The sequence below is a fragment of the Xiphophorus maculatus genome, chromosome 13, assembly GCF_002775205.1.
Source record: "Xiphophorus maculatus strain JP 163 A chromosome 13, X_maculatus-5.0-male, whole genome shotgun sequence".
In the NCBI taxonomy this organism is placed as follows: Eukaryota; Metazoa; Chordata; class Actinopteri; order Cyprinodontiformes; family Poeciliidae; genus Xiphophorus; species Xiphophorus maculatus.
Window position 1 is genome coordinate 3,376,494 of NC_036455.1, and position 23,911 is coordinate 3,400,404.

The 23,911-nt window shown below is 37.8% G+C and overlaps 1 protein-coding gene across 4 annotated transcripts in view; it reads right to left on the reverse strand.

The window, feature by feature from the left end:
- Positions 1–18: 18 nt before the first annotated feature.
- LOC102222844 (histone-lysine N-methyltransferase 2B-like) overlaps positions 19–23,911 on the reverse strand; it is a 43,744-nt gene continuing 19,851 nt past the window's right edge. Inside the window, exons 10-37 of one of the 4 annotated variants that reach the window (XR_002753707.1) lie at positions 23,106–23,843; positions 21,333–21,446; positions 20,457–20,603; positions 19,341–19,433; positions 19,123–19,240; positions 18,297–18,407; positions 17,913–18,103; positions 17,726–17,827; positions 16,979–17,089; positions 15,985–16,046; positions 15,730–15,893; positions 15,581–15,648; positions 14,153–14,287; positions 13,289–13,447; positions 13,059–13,176; positions 12,203–12,281; positions 11,713–11,873; positions 11,377–11,538; positions 7,909–10,135; positions 6,739–6,861; positions 5,629–5,747; positions 5,415–5,540; positions 4,086–4,338; positions 2,904–3,014; positions 2,739–2,822; positions 2,526–2,655; positions 967–1,320; positions 19–883 (exon numbers count right to left, since the gene is read on the reverse strand). Coding sequence is in view for 3 of the 4 variants with exons in the window: in XM_023345117.1 (XP_023200885.1) it covers positions 1,045–1,320; positions 2,526–2,655; positions 2,739–2,822; positions 2,904–3,014; positions 4,086–4,338; positions 5,415–5,540; positions 5,629–5,747; positions 6,739–6,861; positions 7,909–10,135; positions 11,377–11,538; positions 11,713–11,873; positions 12,203–12,281; positions 13,059–13,176; positions 13,289–13,447; positions 14,153–14,287; positions 15,581–15,648; positions 15,730–15,893; positions 15,985–16,046; positions 16,979–17,089; positions 17,726–17,827; positions 17,913–18,103; positions 18,297–18,407; positions 19,123–19,240; positions 19,341–19,433; positions 20,457–20,603; positions 21,333–21,446; positions 23,106–23,843 (6,282 nt within the window). In the remaining variant the exon portion in view is untranslated. Of the gene's footprint in view, positions 1,321–2,525; positions 2,656–2,738; positions 2,823–2,903; positions 3,015–4,085; positions 4,339–5,414; positions 5,541–5,628; positions 5,748–6,738; positions 6,862–7,908; positions 10,136–11,376; positions 11,539–11,712; positions 11,874–12,202; positions 12,282–13,058; positions 13,177–13,288; positions 13,448–14,152; positions 14,288–15,580; positions 15,649–15,729; positions 15,894–15,984; positions 16,047–16,978; positions 17,090–17,725; positions 17,828–17,912; positions 18,104–18,296; positions 18,408–19,122; positions 19,241–19,340; positions 19,434–20,456; positions 20,604–21,332; positions 21,447–23,105; positions 23,844–23,911 lie in introns of all 4 variants that reach the window. The other 3 variants (XM_023345117.1, XM_023345118.1, XM_023345119.1) reach the window with 3 other exon arrangements.

The window sequence follows — 23,911 nt, forward strand, 5'->3', positions numbered from 1 at the left end:
TGAACAAATGTTTATTCAACATAAATAAAAAAAAAAAATGAAGGTAAAAAAATATGTAACAGGTTTAGAATTTTTTTATACAACTATTTACAGGATCCATAATCTGCCTGTAAAGTAACGTGTGAAATTTAATTGAAATTCCTAACATAAAAGAGAAAAAAAAAACAATAAAACAAAAAAATTATTACAAACCAGTGACTTCATCCGGTCTCCAAATGAGAGCGAACTTGTGTTCATAATAGTAGCTCACGCTTTTTAGTACTGAACGATTTAACAATGAGGAATCGGCGTTCATTGAACGGTTTATTAAATACAGCCTTGCTCTATAAAACCTTAGAGGTAGTACACCTGAGAGAGACGAGAACGCCGTCCTTCCTGTTCATCCACCTCCAGCTGTTTAAAAGCCCAAACACGTTTCTGTTAGTTGGTTGATTAGACATTTATTGTTCAAATATACAAAAAGATTTAGAAAGGACTGCATGGCAGGATCAGCGAGTCCTGCAACAAGAAAATTCTCCTTCATCAGGCTTAAAATACACACACACACACAAAAAAAGATAAACAAAACGTCAGCGGGGTAAAAGCACTCGAATCATCACAAATAAAAGTAGAAAGATTTAACTGGCTGCAGGCGATACGCACAGATGGAGGACTCTTAAAACTAACATATTGGGGATAAACAACAGCAAGACCTAAAACACTGAAGTCCCTGCTCTCCGGAGAAGAGTTAAAATGTAGCTGCTCTACAATGTACACAAGGTGCTTTGGGTGTGACTGGAAGTGGAGACGTGTCCCGTCTGAGGAGGTCGTGTCAAAGTAAGGTGCTGAATGAATCCTCCTCGTTCTGCCGACGGCTCCGTTTCCAACTGCTGGTGAGCTCCGTCTGTGGGATAAAGACACCTTGAAAGAGCGTGGCGTGAAACAAACGCTACAACTGTCCAGGAAAGGCATGAGAAGACAAACTACCCATGATTTGTTTATAAATTAAACTCCACAGAAGATGGCTTCTTCGTTACGGAGCGGTGATGAGCGTGACCAGAGTTGCTAGTTTAGGTATCGGCGGCACCGCCTGGCGCCGCAGTTGCAGTGCAGCTTGTTGTCGTCGTCCTCGATGGGGAACTTGTAGTCGTAGGTGAGCTCCTCGCCGCGATAGATCTTCCTCAGGGCGAAGATGACGATGTGCTTGCGGCCGTCCACGTTGATGACGCGGGAGTAGCAGTTCGGTTCGCACGAGTGGTTGATGAAGCGGGCGGCGTTGCCCTGCATCGTGGCGTCCACCACGTCGAAGTCATCGATGCGGAACATGTAGCAGCCGATGCCCTGGAGCGAAACGACAAGTGATGAAACTCTGTAAAAATTAAGACCCGTTCTGCATCTTAGTGAATTAAAATCTAATTGTGATTTCTCCATTTTTTTATCTTAATTTAACCTGCTCAATTATAACTAATTATTTTTAATTAAATCTACAAATCTATAGAATCTAATTGTGATTTTTCCATATATATATATTTTTTTGTTTTACCTGCTCAATTATAGATATTTTTTAATTAAATCTCAAAATCTTTTGGAATCTAATTTTGATTTTTCTTTTTTTTTTTGTTTGGTGGAGGACACAAATTGCGGATCACTTCGGATTCAGACTTGTGGAAACTACGCATTTCAATTCTCTATAGAATCTATTTTTTCTACAACTCTTAACTTTTCAGGATGCTGAAAAAGTTGCACAAGCAACAAGAAGGAAACTGCAATCCAAAGTCTAAAGTTGCTTCGAGAGTTTGGGGGAAATTCCCAAGCAGCTGGAGTCGGTGGTTAACGGTGTAACAGGAAATGATGATTTAATAATTCAGCAGGACTCTGCACCAGCCAAAACTGCAAAAAGTGGCAGCATCTGCTTTAATTACAGAGAGGAAGGCGATTATAAAGGAGATGAGACACAACAATAAAGACAAGCTGAACTGATAAAGTTTTAATAGGAGAGAAAAAAAAGATTAAATATCACAAAAATAAACTTAATATATCCAGAATAGTTGCAGTTTTAGTAGAAAGAAGCAGTAACGTTATAACTTTAAAAATTAAAATAAGGAATATTTAGCATCTTGTGAATTTATACTTTGATTTCGGTTTTATAAATCAGATCATAATTTATCTTTTAACACATCAACATCAGATTATTATCAGTAGCCCGATTTGAAATGATGGTGCAAACAAATATGATTGTTTCAAAGATACAATCAAGTCAGATCTTGATAACTATCGAAGTTTTGGTCTCAATAAAACAACTTTTTTCAAATATTTTTCTTCTGATAAAATTGTATCTTTATTCTAAGATTATGACTTTAATCTCTTAGTCTGATCCCAGTCCTCGGGGTCAGACTTTAACTTGTCTCAGAGATTTAATTTAAACCTGATTACTTGAACTAAACATCTGCCAATTACTGCGGTTACTACTTATAAATAACATTTTCCAGGAAGTACATCAGGGGACAGGTTCAGGAAAATGTTTTGTTTTAGTTGCTCTCACTCACCTTGCTGTCGTAATATTTCTCCCGTTTATCGGTCAGGACGGCTCGGATGACGGTGCCGGCGTACTCGATCACCATCTCTCCAGCATCGATGTTCCTCTTGCAGAAAAGTCCACGGCCGTGAATCGGAGATCTGCCATGCAAAGATGGAAAAAAGATTTCTCTCGTGTTCCAAAAAAAATCTGAAGTTTATGCAGATATTTCTCCTGTATTTACCTGTAAACGCCCACTGCTTCTTTGGAGATTTTTTCCAGGTGTCTGAACCTCATCGCCATGGGAAGCTCGCTGCTGGTCGCTCGTCTAGACGAGTTAAAGACGAGTTGAAGTCAAAGCCAATCAATAGCAGATATTTAATGAATAGTAGAGATTTAATCAACTAACCTGGAGGCTTTAAGTGGGAATTCATCGTCGTCTTCATCAAAGGGGGCGATAAACTCCGGGAGCGGTCTGTGCTGCGAAGCCAGGAAGTTGAACATATCAAATGTTGCTTTCCTGGTTAGAAAAACAAAAAGTAAACACAAGGTAAGTTGCCATTTATAAAACAAAACAAGAAAAGACTAATTAAATCCCCAACGATGTGCTTTTAAAACTAAAAACTGCTCAGATGTACAGCAGCAAGATCCTTCAGAAATTAAAATAAAGGAATCGATTTAAGTTGAGATGAAATTACATTTTATTACACAGATCGTGTCCTTGTGTTGAAACTGCAATGTTTGTGACCCTGCCTGTCAACATATAAGTACAGATTTTTAAAGTTTGTTTCTCTGCTAGTTTAGAACTCTGTAAAATTTTAAAATGAATGCTCTTCATGTCAGTAGATTTTAAAAAGAAACCTTTCTGGAGCTGCCTCTTCTCTAAAACAAAAACACTGAGGTTTGAAACAAAAACAGAAATCATATTTTATTCTTAAGCCATACCACCCAGCTCCACCTTCTTCCTTTTCTGGTTTAGAAATCCAAATTATGTGCAAAAAGCAAGCAATAAACAAAGTGATATCCTAAAGTTTGTTCTTCAATTCATTAATTAAACTGTCAGCTGATCTGAATGCAATCAGGGGAGGAGGTAAACAGAAATGAGTCCAAAATAATATTTATTGTCTGTTTTTAGTTGATGTAGATTGTTGACCGTAGCTGTAATAAATATTGTATGCAATTAAAAAAAACTTGTTTAATTTAACTACTTCTAAGAAAGACAGAATAGGGCAAAATGTCATCTTTTCAATAGAAATGACAATATTCTTTAAAACTAATGAAATAAAGATTTCAGTTTTTAGTAACAGCAATAATAGCTACTTGTTGGATTAAATGTTAGTTTTATTTTGTCTTAATTAATCATTAACAGCTATTAGTGTCACTAGTACAAAGTTAATCATTGATTTGTCAGGAAACTAATCCCAATTTAATATATTTAGATTTTACAACATATTGACCATGAAAATAAATGTATTTTATGAATATGATCTATCAAGGAAAACAAATTTATCCTTCAGATTTACCAAGATATTCTTCACCAAATTAGATTAAATTAAAATTGCTACATTTGTGATTTTCTGATGTAGCGCACCGTGTGTAAACTTCGGTTCGGGCGCAGCCGCTAGGGTTGAGAGGAAGCTCTTCTTCGGCGTCGTCGCAGCGGTGGAAGCGGAAGCGGTGCCGCTTGCAGTCGGCGGCGCCCTCCAGCTGCTCCAGCAGGAAGATGACGGCGTCGTGGACGACGCCCAGGACGCGCTGGCCGCTCATCACGCCTAGAGGAAGCTGCTTCAGGTGGAAGTCTGCTCGAGCATCAAGGACGCCGTCGACCACGGCGCGCCACGCCACTGAGCGGGAAGAAACAAAAAACATTTGTGTTAAAATGTTGGCAAAATATTATTTTTGGCCAGTAAAGTAGGATTTTAGCTAACGATTATTTTTTAAAATTGATTATTATGACAATTATTCGGCTGAAAACTTTCGTCACATTCTGTGGATTTTTCGTTGAACCTTTTTAATGCAATGTTTGAAATACCTTAAAAGACTCAAATAAACACAAATAACATTTTTAAATAAGAATTTTTTTTTTTTTGCATAAAATCCAAAAACATAGCATAGCTGTAATATATGCTTGATAATTTGTAGTAAAGGATGAATCTGCAGCTAAAAAAATACTTTCAATAATGTAATAAATTGATTAATAACTGAATGGCAACAAGTTGTTTTTGTTTTGTTTTTTTAACAAAATTTAACTAGATGAAGCTAAAACTGTGTCAGTTGAGCAGTTCTGCCCAGAAAATATTTCTGAGGGGACGCCGGGTCGGGTTGACGGGGCTGAAAATATTTACAGATAAAAGTTTTTATTGTTATTTTTTTTTTATCTTAAATGCAAAACTGTAACTCTCCAGATGTGTGAATTTTGAAAAGACAGAAATGTTCATTTCTAAAATAGAATATTAGGGCCATGCTAAGAAAAAAACAATTAAATAACAAGAATAAAGTCATAATCTCAAGTAAATAAAGTTGTATGACTGTAAATCAAAATAATATGGGAATTGTCACTAATACAAGAATAACCTCATGTCAAAATGATAGTCATAATATTACCACAATAAAATCATAACAATATGATGTTATGTAAACAGCTGTAATATTATTAGAAACTAGTCGTGATAAGAGGAGAGAAAAAAAATCAAATAATAGGATAACGCATTGTTACGATAAAATGCATTTCTTTTATAGTATTGACTGAATTGTTGCTCTAAGTGTGTTATTCTTTCAGCAAATGGTCTTTTTGAGTCTGTATACTCCTGCTAAGGGTTACTTAGTTACTAAATTAGTGGACAATTTCAATACTTGACTAATTATTATTAATCCGATTAATCATTTCAACCATAAAGCAAAGCAGAAGAACCCATCCTACCCTCGATGCTGTTCGCCTTGACGCTGAAGCCGTCGTCGCTGGTGATCTCAAACCGCAGGTGAGGCTGATTCATGCAAGTCTTCTTCCTGTATTTCAGCGCAGGAGCGTCGTCTTCCGAGCTGAAACCTGCAGAATCACAAGTAAAGATGGATTCAATTTCACACACAAAGTAAACAAAATAACCAAAAGATCCACAAAGAGCCGAGCGACAGACCTGCATAGGGAGCCCACTCAGAAAGCTCTCCGTGTCGAGAGCTGACCCACATGTGGGTTCTACAGTGTGAGGGGACGCCGGGTCGGGATGACGGGGCTGAACTCTCAGCCTGAGGACGCCTGAGGAACCAGGAAGAGACGAGCGGAGGATGAAAAACAGGATGTCAAAATACACTTCTGTGGCTGAAAATAATAACTGTACAAGTAATTTGTAACTTCTTGTAATTAACTATCTTAGTATGGTTTCGTGTAAAACCAGGTTTGTATAAAAATCAAGCCTTTTTCAGGGTATGTTTTCCAGCACCACACTTCAGATATAACAGTGCAAATGAACTAAGAGGACAGTTTCAAATCACAATTATGGTGTAATTTATTACTGTCAATTATAGTCTTGTTAGAGTATTGTAGTTAAACTAAAATATACAAGAAAATTATGTTTTGAAATGTTTCTTTCTCACACACATGACTAGTTCGAGAACAAATCACAAATTTAACAAAAAAAGAAGAAAAAACCCACCTCATTTCAATAATGTTACTTAATGTATAAAATATAAGACCAACTTTAAGTCATTTAGCCATTAAGAATAATAAACATCCATCAAACTGGAACAATTCAAACAAATTATGTTCAAGTAAATGAACTTCCTGATCAAACTAAATGATAAATACATAATATACAAGAAAAAAGTGTTTGTGCCAAGTTTCCTTTCATTTAGGAAAAAGAAATAATTTTAGCAACTCTAACTGGCCTAAAATAAGAAAACTAATTGTCTGATTTCACTTCAGACAGTGAGAAAAAATGTGGATATGTCCTTTTATTATCTTTAAATATATGGTTTCAATTGTAAATAACATTTTCCTATTAGGCTTTTAATCAAACATTAGATTGCAATTTATTACAAAACGGTGCAGTTTGACTATTAGGCACTTTTAAGCATTTTCCAAACCTTAAAATTCAAGCAGGGTGTATGTATTCCACCCCTGCGTAATACATACAGCACCTATAAGTCAATCCTTGTTTTCTTTTTATAATATGTCGAAAAAACAAATCTGTGTCTGAAAGTATTAATTATAAAAGTAATTAGTAACTTCTTGTGAATAACAGTGTTACCTGAAAGAAGATGATGTTGGAGGAGGAGGAGGAACGGTGATCTTCATCGGCTCAGGTGCTTTCACCTGGTCCAGATCAATAACGTCGTTTGTTGTTGGAGCTTTCATTCTGACGCCGCCGGGTCTGTTTAAAAAAATCCAACCACGTTTTATATTTCCACAAACTTCAATCCTGTGAGAAAACGTCTGAATCGGCTCTTATTTTTCTTTTTCTGACTTTTTGGATCACAACAAGCAATAAATCAATTAATTGCAACATAAATGAAAATAAATTCAATCATATTTTTTTCACATTTTTCTAATTGTTCTCTTTTTTTGTACTAAAAACTGGAAGAAAAAAGTTTTCAGTCTGGTTCACTGGTCTCAACTAAACCTTTTCTGTTTTTGAAAAGAGACTTCACTATTTATTTTATTTGTTGTTTCTGTAGTTTGGTTTGTATATTTTGGATATTAAAATATCTTCCAGATCCAATGATAAATGATTAGAAATTGAAGTATCTTGATCTTTGAGAATGTGTTCTTGCATTATTATGCCATTTTAGTACTTGAAAATAGTCTCAAAATAATAACACAATTGTTTATCGCAGTAATTTCTGGGACAATTTATCGTCCAGCAAAATTTGTTATGACAGGAATGTCTTGCATCAATGACATAAAAAGTCAGATTAAATGTGAGATACATACCTGAATTAGCATTACAGATGGAAGTGGCATAAATTAGATTATTTTAGGTTGAAGAGATCAGGAATTTTTAAGAGAGAAATTGTGACATATGTAAAAATCAGATGTGCAATTCTGTATAATGTGGGACATATTTGGATGAGACAATTGGAGGTAGGACTTAAACTTTGTCTTCTTTCTGCTCCTTTTCAAACTGGATATGGGATTTTTGTTTATGTTTATTTTAATGTCTCTACATTATGTTTTCTTCTTATTTTTTCTCTGACATTTTACTTGTTCGAAATAAAGAATTAATTTCACTCAGATTGCTGTGAAAAAGTTGACTATGGGTCGCATTTGGGGAAAAAAAGAAAAAAGAAAAGCGGATTTGCATTTGCCTGCTGTGTGAACGTAGGCTACGGTAAGTCCATTTATGATTTAATGAAGGTAAACTGCTGACACAGTTATAGTTGCCTCTTAACTTTTAATACATTTTTTTAAAATCTCTCACCTTGCTTCCTGAATTTCCTCCATTTCACTCGACGGATCCTTTAGGAAGTCAATCTTTGACTTCTTCTTGGATTGCCTCTCCGAAAGCACAGACGCTCTCTTCACTCTGATTTGGTGGGGTGACGGATCGCCATGGAAACTACAGGGCGACTCCGAACGCCCCATCGATGTCTGATCTGACTCCTGAGTGTGTGGAAGCTGCGATGGCTGCCGCTGCCTGGTCTTTTGTCTACGACTGTTGTTGAGGATGATCGGCGCCGGCCGCGGCGTCTCCATTTCCGTGGCCATTGCTCTGTTGATGATCGCCTGGGTGGTGAGGTCCTCCATCTTGGAGAAACTCGCTGGAGTAAAAGTCTGAACGCTGACGGGAACTAAAGGAGCTGGAGAGACGACGTGTTTCACCGGCAACACTTTGACAATCACTTTTCTCTCCGGGGTCACGTGGTTGGCGGGAGGAGAGACGTTCAGATTCGAAGAGCCGGGGGAAGGTTTTAAAATCACACGCGGGACCGACTGATTTAAACCGCCTCCGCTGTGGAGCATCTTGGCGATTTGGCTAATTCTGCTGTAAGTCGGCGAGTTTCCGGCAAGCGTCTGGAAAGTGTTCGATTTGGGGTCTTTGACGAGGATCTGCCCCTGTCGGTTGACGAGCAGCACCTGGCGGACAGTCGTCTGCGGGCTGGGCGAGTTCACCACCGCCGCCACCTGCTGCTGCGACGCCTCCGGTTTGGAGGTGTCCAATCGGATTGTGATGGATCTGCCTGGAGCGGCGGAGGGCTGGATGGGTAGAGCGTTCAAGCCGTTGATGATGATCGGCGAGGCAACGGGATGTGGGACCGCACACAAAGTGGTGGGAGACGGAGAAACCGAGGCGATGCTGACGGTCTGCCTGACTTGAGGCGCAATGAGGGTGATGTTGGGGTTCAGCTGGAGACACTGTTTAGGCAGCAGAGGCTTGGACATGGAGGCGCCAGACAGCTTCCTCTTTACAATGATGGTTTTCTTCGGCATCGTTTTGGTTTCGAATTTGGGAGAAAAATCTGGATCGTTTAAATCGTCTTTGAACACGTCGGTCGAATCATTTGATGAGGTTTCGTCTTTGTCGGGAGCTGCGCCCTTGTTTGAGTTGACGACATGGCCATCTTTAGCTGAAACAAAATGGCCCAACATCGGATCCAGCAGCAGTTCCTGCTGAGACGTCGGACTGTCGGAGGACAGCGGGACTTCCTCTTCCTGCAGGCACAGCTCCTCGCACATGGAACTGGGCTCCATGAAAACAGGGGGCGGAGAACTTTCCGGATCCTCCAGTTTGGACGTTTGCATTGGCAGAGAGAAGATGGACTCCAGCCTCTGCAGTGCGACTGTCAGATGTTTCGTAGGTGTTCCCTGAACACTGCGGGGTTTATTTTTGTCCTCTATGTCCTCTGTCTCCGACCCGCTGTCCGCCCCGTCTAACTGGGAGATCGACTGAGCTGCAGTGGGTTGATTGGCGGCATCAGAGCCGCTCGCCGCGTTACACACCACCGTGCGTGAAATCTTAGAGTAATGTCCGCCGTCTTCATCCTCAGAGCTGTTCTCTTGATCGTCTTCTCGCATCTCCACGTCCTGCGGCCCGACTTCCGCCTGACCGCCTCCCAGATCCATGTTCTCGGCGAGCAGAGCCTCGTCAAACTCCAGCTTGGTGCCCAGCATGGACGCCACGGCTACGTCCGCGTCGCTGTCGAACACGGTGTACGGTAGCTCTTGAGACATCAGCTGAGCCACTTCCTCCTCCAGGTTGTCGGGGGCGAGCGAGATCCCATTTGTCGTAGCAACAGCGGCGTCTTCTGCCTCCGATGATGCCAGGAAGTCCTGTGGGACCTCTGCAGTCACTGGGGCGGTGATTTTAAAGTTCTGGGTTCCTCTGGGGGAGGGGGAGACGCCACCTTGGCGAGGAGAAAAACCTCCACAAACGCTGGACCTCGGAGGGGAGTTCCACACCGGGGAGGTTGAGTTTTGCCTCGAAAGCGGAGGTGAGGCCGATCCAACGGTTGTCGATTTGGGAGGGGAGCTGAAGAGAGCGCATCGGGAGCCGACAGCGCCCCCAGGACGGACGCTCATCGCCACAGACGGGTTGTTTTCTGTCGGCGAGGAGCTGCGGCGGCTCCTGGAGGACAGCCTGCGAGGCCGCCTGGTGTCGTCCAGGTCCCTCAGGGTGAGGATGTGATGAGACTTGTAAGACGCAGCTCCTGAAATCAAAGACATAAAAACTAAACAGAAGAAAAATATTCTGGTTCCTACAAAAAAAATCAAAATGAAAAATTTTTTTACAGTCGTTTTAAAACATTTTGGATATTTTAGTGCAAAATATCGGCTTCAGAATGAACTTCATTTGAAAGAACTGGTCTCATTTTATTCCTTGGGGCTGGACAATATGGCTGAAAAACGTCTCATGCTGTAAGCATTTTATTTCAGTCAGTATCATTAATTAATGATTAGTTATTTGTTTAAAATATCTCGTGGCCAAGCTGGCAGTCTGACCTTTCCTCTTTTATCCATGTTTTTTTATTTCATGTTGTCATTTATTTTTAAGCAGTTCTGAGGCACAGTGGGCAAACTTTTAAACTGCTGTGGCAGTTACTGAACATGCTGTTGCCAGGTAACCAAAGAATGAGTGAGTTGCTAGGTAACCAAAGAGCGAGTGAGTCAGTTGGTTCCACCATCTTAGCTTAGTTAGTGTTTTTTTTTTTTTAACTTAATCATGTTACTAATTTTGTACTGTTTTCTTTTTAAACTGTTTTACTGTATTATTATCAGGACAATCTTGTAAAAGAGCTCTCTAATCTACAAGTTATAATCTAGTTATATAAAGGCTGAATAAATGTTTTAAAAACCAACTAAAATAGGTTTTATTGTCAGAAGCTGTCTCCCAATTCTTCATTAAAGGACATCTGAACTATGTTTATCCACTTCATTTCTGATATTCCTGTTTCTAATAACTCCACAGAATTTTCTGTTACAGTCTTGTATGGTATATTATCATTATTATGACTATTATTGTTAATATTGTTTTTTTATATATTGTTTCTTAACACAAACAACTTTTTGCTTTTATTTGACCCTTTATATCTGATATACTTCTATAATAAAATAACATACAGCAATATAATATACAATTACAATACAATACAATTACAGAGTCCGGATTGCTTCAACCTACATTAATAGAGATTCTCTTAACCACATTTTCTGATGTAGTAGATCATAATTTTGCTTAAACTTCTTTAAAAAAAAAAAACTGTAGTGAACAGAATGTTTTGTTTGGCATCTAAAGATTTTTTTTTTCACAACTCAGTCTGGTAGATTCAAGACCAAAATTTAAACATTTTTCCATTGTCCGTTTTATTTTTTTCCAAATTGAAGACCAGATACTACTCCAGATAGAATAGGAACAAAATTTTTTTTTTTTAATGTCAGACATTTTACTGACCAGGAGACGGGAGCGGTCGTGATGATCCTCCTGCTGGTCTTCTGGTCTGTGTGTAACCCGGACTCCTAGGTCCAGGTGTGTTGTGCGTTTTAGAGTTTGGAGACGAGTTTGTGGACTTGATTGGGCTGGAAGAGGAGCTGAAGCGATCTGGAGACTCCATATCTGCTCGTACATACAATATATTATCATTATTAAACCACAATAAACTAAAAAACCCATGTTATTTTGTCAGATGATGTTGGAAAAATAAAATCTTTCAGTATTACTTTGGGTTTTAGGCTAAAAGCTTTAGTTTTATTCCTTCATTTGCAGCTCAGACTGGAGCAACCTGCTCACCTCTGTGGCAACTGGGACTGTGGACTATGGTGTGGTTCTCCTCTCTGTCCATCCTCAGGTCTTGTTCCTCGCCAGGTAGAGGTGTGCTCACCTCTGTCACCTTACAGGTGTACTTACAGCGTCTGCGAGGGTCCACTGTGCTCCAGTACAACCGAGAGCATCTACAGATTGAAGGCAGAGAAACCGGGTTTATATAAAATACTGCAAGTCAGATTGAACCTACAATAAACTCCACACAAATTCACAGAACATCTAGTCATTTTTTAAAACACTAATTCTCTAAAACAAATATCAACTTTGTGGAAAATAAAACACTAGATTTTGTGAAAATGTAGAAACTAAATCAATATGATGAACGTGTGAACTGATGATGAAAATGATGGAAAAAACTCATTGGGATTTGTGTACTGGTTCCACAACCAGTACACAAATACCTCCAAGCTGGGTAAAAATACCCAGACCTGACTTTATATCAGAAATAAAAACTTACTGATAACCAACAGGATAAAGCATCCTCCCGTTTGACGACAGCTCTGACAACACACCGAGTTTCTGAATTTGTAGAGAGCCTAAAAACAAAACAGAACATTTAGCACAATAATTTAAATATCATTGCAGGACAGCAACTGATAATTGTTTTAGTAATCAATTGTTCTGATGATTAATCAGATTTTAAAAAGCCATGTTCGGCAGATTATTTATTTAATCACTTAAGCTTTCTTTATAAAACATTAGAAATATATACAAAATGCAAACAATGGAATTCCTTTTTTACATAAAAAAAATAAGCTTATGAAATGTTGCCTAGAACGCAATATTTTTAGCTATATTTATTAAAACAACATGTGAAAAGTTCAGCCCTTTCTGCTTGACTTAATGTCAATACAGTGTATTTTTATTATTATGACAGAATTTAAATCAGTTATATTTTTTAGCCTTAACTACTAAAGAGCCAGATAAAAAAGCATTTTTTCCCCCCAACCTTAAACACAAAATAATGTCATACTTATGCAGTTCTGGTAGATTAATAACTGCTGTGTTGTACTTTCAGCAAGTGTCCCTTTTTTCAGTCTGTGTACTCCATTTAAAATCAATTACTAAATTAGTTGACAATTATTCCAATAATCGATTAATCCGATTAATTGTTTCAGCCCCATAGCAGTATTTAAAGAAAATATATGCTAGTATGGCTGTTACCAGTGGCTGACATCAATACTTTTTAAAGGCAGCAATTATAGAACAAAAGCTTCATACAGTCTTGTCTATTTTATTAGGGGGGATTCCTGTTGGCAACAAATAATATACAGTTTGCACAGAAGAATAAACGAACACACATTTATTCTCACCTATTGTCATGTTTATACTTTCTGGCTCAAGGCCTGTAAGAAACTTTCTTCTCAGATTGATTCCCTCAAAGTCCACATAGACCCGGCGAGAGACCTTGAACCCACTCCCTGACACCATCTAAAATGAAACAATCAGAGTCAATTTTATTACAAAACGAGTGAGAATTAAGATGACTTCCTTCCTGTAAATATTAATGAACTGAAAGGAAAATTGACTTTCATCCGCTCACCTTTGCGCTAACGAGATCCCTGTGTTTGTAGCAGTACACCTTCCTGTCCTGCTGGAACACACACTTATCTGCACGAGCGCACATGAAGTGGTAATTACTCAAGCAGGTGGCGAGGCAGCAGCCCACTGTGGCTCCACACTGACCACAAAGATCACAGCGCTAGATGAAGAAATATCATAAACAAACAAAAAAGAGATATTAGAACTGTAATAAAATACACTACATGCTGTGTTAGCAGGCTCACAATGTGCATCTCTGACATAAAAACCTGAATGCAAAGTGGTCTGGCTGGAGAAACTTGTTTTTCTAAGTTCAGATATCGATTAATATAGCAAGAAATAACATTCAGAATCCAAATAATATTCAACATTACACTTTCCTTGTGCAAATTTTACACAAGACTGTAGGCCATTATCACCACATATTAGGGGTCTGCAACCTCAGTCCAGCTAAGTAAAACTTTTTTTAAAGCTTTAAAGCTGCAAATGTTATGTAACTTTTTGTGAAAAGGCAACTAAAAATGTTTTATTAAATATCTAAAATAACATTTTTGGTCATTTTTAATAAAACCAGTATTTGATTTCTGTTTTTAGGTTTTAAAACATTTATAAAATACAAAAAATGGCTAAAAGGACTTTAGTTTTCAATAAAACAATGAGGAAAAAAGTAAATAAATATTACTGATATTTGTGTCATTCTGTTGTGGAAATTTAATTCAGGATTTATTCCATACATAACTAAAGAAAACTGCTAAAATCTGCATTTTATATCAATATTTATTTTTGTAAATGTTATTTCTCCACTGCTTTAGCCAAATTATCAAGGAAGATTGCAGACCCTTAAGTTAACATTTGTCATAATTACCAAGTGGCGCCCCCTTGAGACAGCACTGTGCACTTGTAGAAGAGCGCTGTTCTGCTCATAGACCTCTGCAGACCATAGGCAGCAGTTGATGTGGGCCCACTCATTCTGCCCCAAGTACAGCAGCCGCCCTGCGTCCTGTAGGGCAAAAACACACGCATCACTAATCCATCATGTGGAAAAAATTTTACTTTTACGCTATGATAACAGGGTTCGTACGGTTGTAAAATACAAGGACTTTTCAAGTATTTTCTAGGTAAGGTTTCAAACTTTTCCAGCACCACACTTTGGAGATAAAAACAATCCAACTTAACTTTAAAAAGAAAAAATAAAAGACAGTTTAAATTCACTATAGTATAACATAATTTATTAATACTATTAATAATGTCTTCTGATTATTAATAATCAGAAGACATTCTAAATAGCAGGGACAAGGGCTCAACAACAAATCAATAATATATATTGCAATAGACATGTGATCAAATAAATAAAGATTCAATAATAACCTCTCAACTTTTAAGCAAGGTTGGTGGAATAAACTAATTGACTCAGTCTTTGGTTACCTAGAAACTCACTGCTCTTTTGTTACCTAGCAACAATCTGCTGAATAACTGCCGCAGGAGCAGTTTAAATTTTCACTACTGTGCCTCACAACTGCTTAAAAATAAGAAAATAACAGCGTGAAGTGAAAACCGAATAAAACATGAAAAGTTACGCCACTAGTTTTGTCGTATTTCAGATATTTGAAACGGAAAACTAATCAATAATTCTCAATATCAACAGATATAAAACGTGATACATTTTTCAGCCATATCGTCCAGCTCTAGACGGGATAAAGTAAACTAAAATATAACAAAGTTTACTTTTGAAACACAAACCTAATACAAAAGATTTGTGTAAGAACAAAACACTAATTTAACACTAATTAATAACTGACATCTAAAACATAAGATCACCTTTTATTTCAGTTACAGAGGTGAATAACTCATCGACAAATTAGAAATAATAAATACTCAGTACACTGAATAAATCTGTGTTAAATTAATTTCCACTCAAATTAAATGTTTAAAGCACAATATAAATAATCACTTGACTTTCTGAATGGAGCCTTTTCTCTGAAAAGTTTATTACAACATTATTGCAGAACTGTACAGATAAAATATAGAATAGAATACACTTTATTGATCCCCAATAGGAAATTGTTTAAATCACAATTTAATTAACTGAATTTACCTTTGGGATCAATGAAGCATTTTTAAACTTGAATCAAACTCTTATATGGACTTTATACAGAAATCAAGCACTTGCCAAACCTTGAAATTCAAGCTTTTTCAAGTATTTTTCCAAGCACCCGTACAAACCCTGCAATAAATAAAAGCTAAGGACATTTTCAGCATCTAAGACAGATAATAGATTTCTGTAGAAACTCACGCTGGGAGCAGCATCTCCATATTGCTGGCACAGAGCACATTGTCTCAAATCCTTCATCTTAGTCGTATCTGGAATTAAAAGTTAACACATAAACTAGAGAAAAGAAACAGCTAAATACCTCATTTTAGAGGGGGAACATGATTCTCTACCTTGTGGACACTCGGGGGCGCTGATCGTAGAACGAGAGTCCCAAGTAGCGACCGATGTCGGCGTGGCGCCGGTCTGAGCCTCCCTGGTGCAGTAAGCTCGCTCCATCCACTGAGCGTAGCTGTGCTCCTTTGAAGGAGGAAGCACGGCCTCGGGAAGCATGCCACTGAACAGTAAAAACAATACAGAGAGCTATAAAACACTTGCTTTAAAAATAAAATAAAAAAAGTTAGCAAAGGTTCACTGAGTGTGCTCACCTTGGCAACTCTTCAGAAAAGTGATGGCACGAAGAAAACCAGCTGAAAACCTGTTTCATAACCTGCCAGAAAAACAATTTAAGTTTAAATTTGAGCTGATTTTAAACAAACAGCCTCATGTTTCTGCCATGGAAGCCAAGAATACACAATAAAAACAATCATACGGCTTAAAGATGGATTTTTTTTCATACAAGATCTGATCTTAGTCAATTTTTTTCTAAAAAACAAACAAAAAAATAAAGAAAAAATATAAATGACAGAAGATATATTAAAAAATGCCTTCTGTGAGTTGAATGACGGAGTATTAAGGCCAAGCTACAATTTTTTCCTTTATTATGAGATAACAGTCATAATATTAGAAGAATGAAGATGCAATTTTACCAGAAAAATATGAGAAAAAGTAGTTCTAATGAAAAAAAAAAATTTCTATAATTATCAGGATTTGACACGACCATCTTATTCATTTTGCATAATTCCTTTAAAGGTCCTGCTACTAATAATAATTTGATGCTAATGTGTTAAAACTGTAACTATTTCCTTATCTGTAAAACTGATACCAAATTATAACTTAACAAGATGATCAACATTTATCATTTAAATTTTTGTGTCAAATAAAATTACTCCTACTATTACAACTTTATTCTGGCAATATTAAAACTTCATTGTTGGATTATTTTGTCTTTATTCTTGACATTTTAAAATATATAAATATTCTAGCTTGGCCAATAATTCTAGCTTGGCCAATAATAATCTGTCTTACAGATGTGAATTCAAAATCCAAACAAATAGAAGCTTTATAACTCGCTTGTGAAACAAGATGGCTGCCAAAGCGTGTGGGGAAAAAAAAATCCAAAAATTAATTATTCAAAAAGAATAAAATTTGATTAATTGATAAAAATTGATTTATCGGTCAGGTCTAAAACAAATTGGTAAAAAGTATAAAACAACAATAAGGTAAAAATATTCAGAGTGACAGGGAAGAGGAGGAGCTCACCTGAACGTAGTGCTCTTTGGACCGATTTGTTGGCCTCTGATCCTCGGGAAGAAGTTCCTCTTCCTTCAGCCATTTTTTCATCACAGTAGCAACATCACAATGAAACGCTTTCTGACAAGACAAATGACACAAGACAGGAATCAACAAGAATACAAAGCAGAAGATGTGAAGATGGAGATGAGTGTTAGACAAAGTTCCTTCATGTCAAAATTCAGTGGTTTTCCAAAATTAAATTTTTTAGTCTTTTCAGTCAAATTTAAGAATTTTCTAATCAGTAAAACTTTTAAATGAATTTACTACAGAAATGCCTGCATATGTCAGGATGTAACAACCAGCAAAAAACTAGAAACAGAAAGAAGGAAAGGTAGAAAAAGGAAGAAAAGACTGACGATGAGATACCAGGGAAGACGGAGGGATGAGTGGACCAGTAAATGCTCGGATGGGCGAGGAAGAGATAGATAAGCAAACTGACAGACGGACGGGTAGACAAGGTGACAGACGGATGGATGGACAAGCAGACGAATGGATGAATAGACAAGCAGACAGCTGGATGGACAAGGAGACGAACAGATGGACGAACAAGCAGTCGGAAAGATGGATGGACAAGGAGAAGGATGGACAAGAATGCGCACAAAGGATGCAGATGGATGGACGGACAGACAGACAAATGGACGGAGAAGCATACGGACAGATAGATGGATGGACAAGCAGATGGACAAATGGATGGATGAACCCAAAGCTACTCACTATCGTCGTGTATCCGTCCTCTCTGAATTTGTCCTCCACGGCTCTCAGATCACAGACGTGTCTCTCCGTCCTGACGGACGCCATCTCCTTTGACTCCTGACACTGAAATTCAACAAACAATCTCAGGACATTTTCCAGTAAACAAACAAACAAAACAACCTGACTGCATGGAGCCGTTGTCTCTCACCTGGTTACAAAGCAGGAGGTGCTGAGTGCTGCAGGAGGAGAGCAGCTCACTCAGAACCCCCTGCAGTCCGGACAGCAGCTTGCTCTGCAGCGCCTCCTTCACACTGCCTCTGTCAGTGTGGCGCCCCCTGCAGGCTGTGCAGGTGACGTCCACTTTGTCAGGCTGACTGGACATGAGCCCAAAAAGCTCCTCTGTAAACACAAATACGACCAACGTCACTTTTTTTTCTAAATTATAAAAGTAATAGAAAGAAATTGAAAGTATCTAGTTTTTTAGGCATTAGTTATTTGCTGGAAAACCCACATAAATGTTACAAATGTGGATTTTTGTCCAGCAAAAAAGTAAAACTGTACGAGGAAATTACAGAAATTGTAATCCCCTCACCTGATATTCCTTCACATCCATAATGGATCCAGTGGCTGCACTCTGAACATCGAATCATCTCAGAGGTTTGGTTTCCCTCATAGCACTTCTGGCAGACGGGGCAGAAATTACCTGACATAAACACACACACACAAAAACAATTAATTACTTTCAATTAATTGTTATAATAAAAATAAACACAAACAAAAGAATCAGCACCAAACTCTTAAAATACTTTGGATAATATATGAAATTGAGAGACTAATGTGATTTAAAATCTAAAAAGGATGAAAAGAGTTGGAGGACAACAAATGTTTCATTATTTAAAAAACAAAGATTAAATTAAATTGTTTTGTGATAAAGATTGTGTTTTTTTGCAGTTTTAAGACAAAAAATATGACAAGTTTATAAATTTTTGGTACAAGTGGACGCTATATTAAGGAACTGAGACCTGATTTTATTTAAATATTGGATTTCAATGAGTGTGGGTTTTACCACCTGTCCTGCTGTTCTATTGTTCTTTTATGGTTTAAAAAAGGAATTTGAAAATTGGTGGAAGAAGTCCAAGTTTTTTTTTCCCCTAGTAATTCTAATGTCAAAGCTGAATGAGTATTTCTGTACTTTTATTTTAGTATTGCAAGACAAGGAGACATTAAAATACATATATTTATATGTACATATTTATACATTTCATTTATATACAACTGCAAAGACATCAGCTTGATTTTGTTCCTTTACTGCCATCAATGTGAGCACCTTATTTAAAAGTAAATAGAAAATAAAAATCTACTTTGGATAACTTGTGACTAAGCTTTGATGAGCGGTTCGTGTGTTTTGAAGCACCGACCTTTCTCACTGAGGCTGGTGCAGTCGGGGCAAAGGTCATGCTCGTGGTTCCAGGCCATATCCCAGGTTTTCCCTGGAGTCACGCCGCAGCTCTTACACCGAATGCACGTCATACACACCTGAAGCGGAAAAAAACAATATTTACTCATTACCTCAGCTTTTCCTCTTTAGTACTCCAAAAAAGACTCCAGTACAGTTTAAGGAAGGTGAAGCAGTTACCCAGGGTGTTTTGGAGGTCACTGGCTTCGGGTACGTCGGTCCCAAGCAGGAAGGGTGATAGCAGGTTTGGCAGATCCTGCACTGCAAGACAGGCTGAACAAAAACACATCAACTGTAGAGTAATATTCCACTTTTACTACTTTTTATGTTTCATGACTGTTTTATGTCTCTCTTAAAATGCAGAAAAGCTCATTTCAGGTTTGTACACTTTTCCCACAGAAAAACTGAAGAACTTTCAAGACTTTTCAAGGTATGTTTACAAACTCTTCTACACTTTGGAGAAAAAACAAACAAATGAACTAAAGAAAGACCATTATATGATATCATTCATAAGTGTTAGTAATAGTTTTGTAATAGTATTCAAGATAAACTAAAAAAATCAGTAAAAATTTTCCTTGCAATGTTTTCTGGCATTTAGTAAATAGAAATAATTTTGGTGATTCTAAGTGACCTAAAAAGGAGAAAAATTAAGTCTGATCTAACTTCAGACAGAATTTTTATTTTTGTTAGATGTATGAAAATATCTGGTAACATTTTCCAAATTTAAACATTAGATTGCACTTTTACTGCAAAAACACAAAATCTTACCAAGTATTTTTAGTCTAATTTCTAGTTCTTATATCTTAATACACTTGAAATAAGACAAAACTAACTTACAAGTAACTTTTTAGGAAGATATAGAAGCTTGATTTAAGTAAATCATTCCTTAAAGTTGGAAAAGACGTTCTAGTTCCATTGGCAGATTATTTCACTTACAAAAAGATATTTTTGCTTTGTTGTAAGTGAAATAATCTGCCAATAGAACTAGTACTTAGGTAATAATTTAGCCACCTAAATCAAGCTTCTATGTCTCGCTGAAAAGTTACTTGCAAATTTTGTCTTATTTCAAGTGTAATAAGATATAAAGTAGAAATTAGACTAAAAATACTTGGTAAGATTTTGTGTTTTTACCAAACTGTGCAGTTTGAATATCAAAAACCTTCAAGGACTTTATACAGAAATAAAGCCCTTCCCAAACCTTGCAAACATCAAATTGTAATCCAAGCATTTTCAAGGATTTCAAGCACCTGTACAAACCCCGTCAATCCTTCCAGTTTTTAAAGTGACAGTGCCTACCTTCAACCTCTTGCTTCTGCGGCCGCACACGTGGCAGAACTTGCAGCGTCTGCAACACCAGTTCTCCTTGGACTCCTCCTTGGGGCGCTCCTCAGGCGTCAGGCAGAACTCATGGAAAGGTTCACAGCAGATCTGGCAGAAGATCATCTGCCCGATGAAAGATACTATGGTTAAACCAAATTCTTAAAAAGATTCTTCTTCCGAGTTTTAATGCTTCTGCACATGTGTGTAAAACTCAAGGCCCGGGAGCCAAATCTGGCACCCCGTAGCTTGTTATGTTGCCCTCAAGATTCCAGATGCTAAATTATATCAATCAGTCCCTTTTTTTTTTCTGTGATTCTGTGATTGTGGAAATTTACGTAAAAGCAACAGATTCCAGATTTTTCCTGCCAACACATAACTAAGTTTGTTGCAAATTTTTCACAAAAATAGTTGAAAACCATAGGTTTAGCAGATCGCTAACTTTTTCTATTTAATGACACCACTGCCTCAGGCTTATATAATTTCAAGTAGTTAGTCCATGACCGATTAACAGAGTCACAATTAACGTCATACATAAACGTAAATATTGCAAAATTCCTTGAAATATTTCTAAATTAGCTCCACAAAATTAGTGATTTAAATTGCAAAAGAAAAAAACCCCGCAATGTTAAAATCCTGGAGTGACTGGACAATGTGAAAAGATGAAAGAAGTACTTATATTAATAATGCAGAGACAGTTCTTTATTAATGGCTTGTTAATACATTTTATCAATGCATTCTGGCCCGACTATCCCTTTAACAACATTAATGATCTTGATTTGTCCCTAAACGAAAATAAGTATGACACCCATTTAATAAACTTTAATAAATTAAGTTTATTAGCGGCTGAAGTACCTCATGTTTCCCTTTGCTGGCGCAAAGCAGGCAGACCGGCTGAGGAGTGGTTGGGAGGGAGGTGAGAACGCTGAGGCCGCCCATGAGCCACACATTCTGGACAGCACAGTCCTCCTGGATGGACGCAGGGCAGACAGCACAAACATCACAAAGATGAGTAAAATTTAAAAAATTTGCTGGTTTAAATGTTTAGTGTGAGCCATCTGTTCACTGATGTGCTGCAGTAACAAAAGTTAGCATTATGATTTAAGTGTGTTAATGACACAGCATCTGGAGAGTGAAGAAACATTGCCTTGCAAAAGTGTTTTCACTTCCTGAACCGTTTCACATCACAGCCGTCAACCTCAAAGAGATGAAACTGCACAAAGCACGAACAGCTCGTCAGGCTGGGCGATAAATCGATTTCATTGTTTAATCGAAATTTTGGTTTTTGAAGATTTCCTTTTTGTAATTTTTCCCCCACACCAATCCATTCCTGGGGTTTCCATATTTCACCAGTCTTGTTTGCCAAGCGTGTTTTACAGCTTCTATTTATCTGGATGTTAAATTCAGGTCAACTCTGCAACAAAGTATCATGGCCAGGCTGAGATTTAATTTTTTTTTTAAAAAAAGATAATAAAGTCATAATATTACCAGAATACAGTTGTATTAATAGCAGAACAAACTTGATAATTTAAAAAGGTTTTTGCAAAAATTTTCAATTCTGGTCCCATCTCACCAAATCACGTTTCTTGAAAATTTTGTTGCAGCTTCTAACTACCTTTAAAAAATTTCAAGTTTATGATTTTCTCTGAGTTATGAATCTCTGCAGCTCATATAGAGGTAAAAATTTATTGACTAATGCTCAACTTCAAATGGTTGTGACACCATTTCAGTTTTAAGTTGATAAATTTCCCAACAATCCAAGTTGGTCAAAGATTGTGATATTATTTTATAGTCTAAGTTTTTTAGGTGGATTCACTTCAGCTCTGTTTAGTCCGTTTTAATAAAACTGAAGTTTGTTTTTCTAGAAAGTCTGGTTTGTTTCGGGAGATGTGAATGCACAATCGAACTCTGTGTACCAAAAAAAACAAACCATGGTTTGCATTTTTTACTTCAAGTGAACACTAATGGTCCAAAAATGTTATGGGTAAATACAGTCAAAACAAAAACACAAATTTTGTCTTTTATTAAAGATAAAGGAGAAATCCTAAATCTGCTCAAATCTGATTCCACTGCATTTTTGTTTAAATTTCAGGAAGACAGAAGTTGTGCTCATGTCTTCTTCAGAGGTTTTTGTGTTATTTTCTTCAGTGTTTCTTGGTGTAGCGCCACCACAGGTGAGAGTGGGGAACAGGTTATTAAAATGGTTTGGTTGTTTTGACACAGTGAAAATGTAACAACGGTTCCACCTTCGGTTCCCAACTGAACCGAGTCTACTGGACTATCGGGTGTGAAAACATTAAATTCTCCATAAAATTATCCCAACAATCTGCTCACTAATGGTTTCTGTTAACTTCTGAGGCTTTCGCAAAGCTGCTAAATTTATAAACAGCTGGTCTTTATTAGTAATGCACTAAAAATTTTTAAAAGGATAACAGGGTAAAGGGGAACACCATTTTTAAGATTTTTACAAGGCAGTTTTTCTTCTTTCATTTCCCTCCTGTTAATGCAATAGCTGCAAATCATCAAACTGTAATTTAATTAAGAATTAAGAAAAGCAATTAACCTAATTAAGCCCAAAAAAGGGGTTTAAAAATGTGAATGCATGTTGTCTTGAGAGCAACGACTCACCTTAAAGTCTACACGGATCTTGTGCTTGTGCTGCAACATGCCCTTTTGGGGAAAGCCGTTAGTTAACCCTGTCTGCGTGTTCATTGATGCACATTCAGGAGGATTCTGGGAACGAAGCACATATTGTGGATCAGTTGTTGGACAGCTTTGCAGCTCGGTCGCTTTTACAGAAGACGCCGCCTTGTCCTCTTCGTGCTGGACCCCATGCGTGTCTTCCTGCTCCTGTTGCTTCTGTAACTTTCTGCCTGGACTAGAAGTCCAGGAAGGATTTGGGAAAGTTTTATCTGCTTTAGCCGAGCAAACGTCCATTAGAGCGCCTGGATGCTTCGCTTCCGACTCAAATCCCTGAGAACACGTCTGAGACAAAACCTCTGCCACAGCTGTTTGGTGTTGTTGAGTTGGAGGAGGTGCAGGCAAACATAACGGTGGAGATTTCTGTGGAGAGTCTGCAATGGAAGGTGATGGCAACACAGTAGCAGGGTGCATTTCAGTTTGCAGCGACCCTGGAGGAGACTTTGCGCTGTTACACGATGGTAGTGAAACAGGAGGCTGTGTTAAAGGCTCCACAAACCGAGGCATCTGCCACGGCAAAGACTGAGAGCCAGTCTTCAGGATGTACGCAGGCAGACGGTACAAATGTATCTGCAGCTGCTTCTGCAGCGTCGGCACTGGGATCCCGGCCCGTCTGGATTTGGGGAAAGTTTCTCTGCGCTGCGTCTCTTCTGCGTTCTCCTGTGCCTGTGGAGGAGGGGACTGCCTAAGCCAACCAGCAAGACGGGTTCCATAGTTACACTATTAATAGTAGC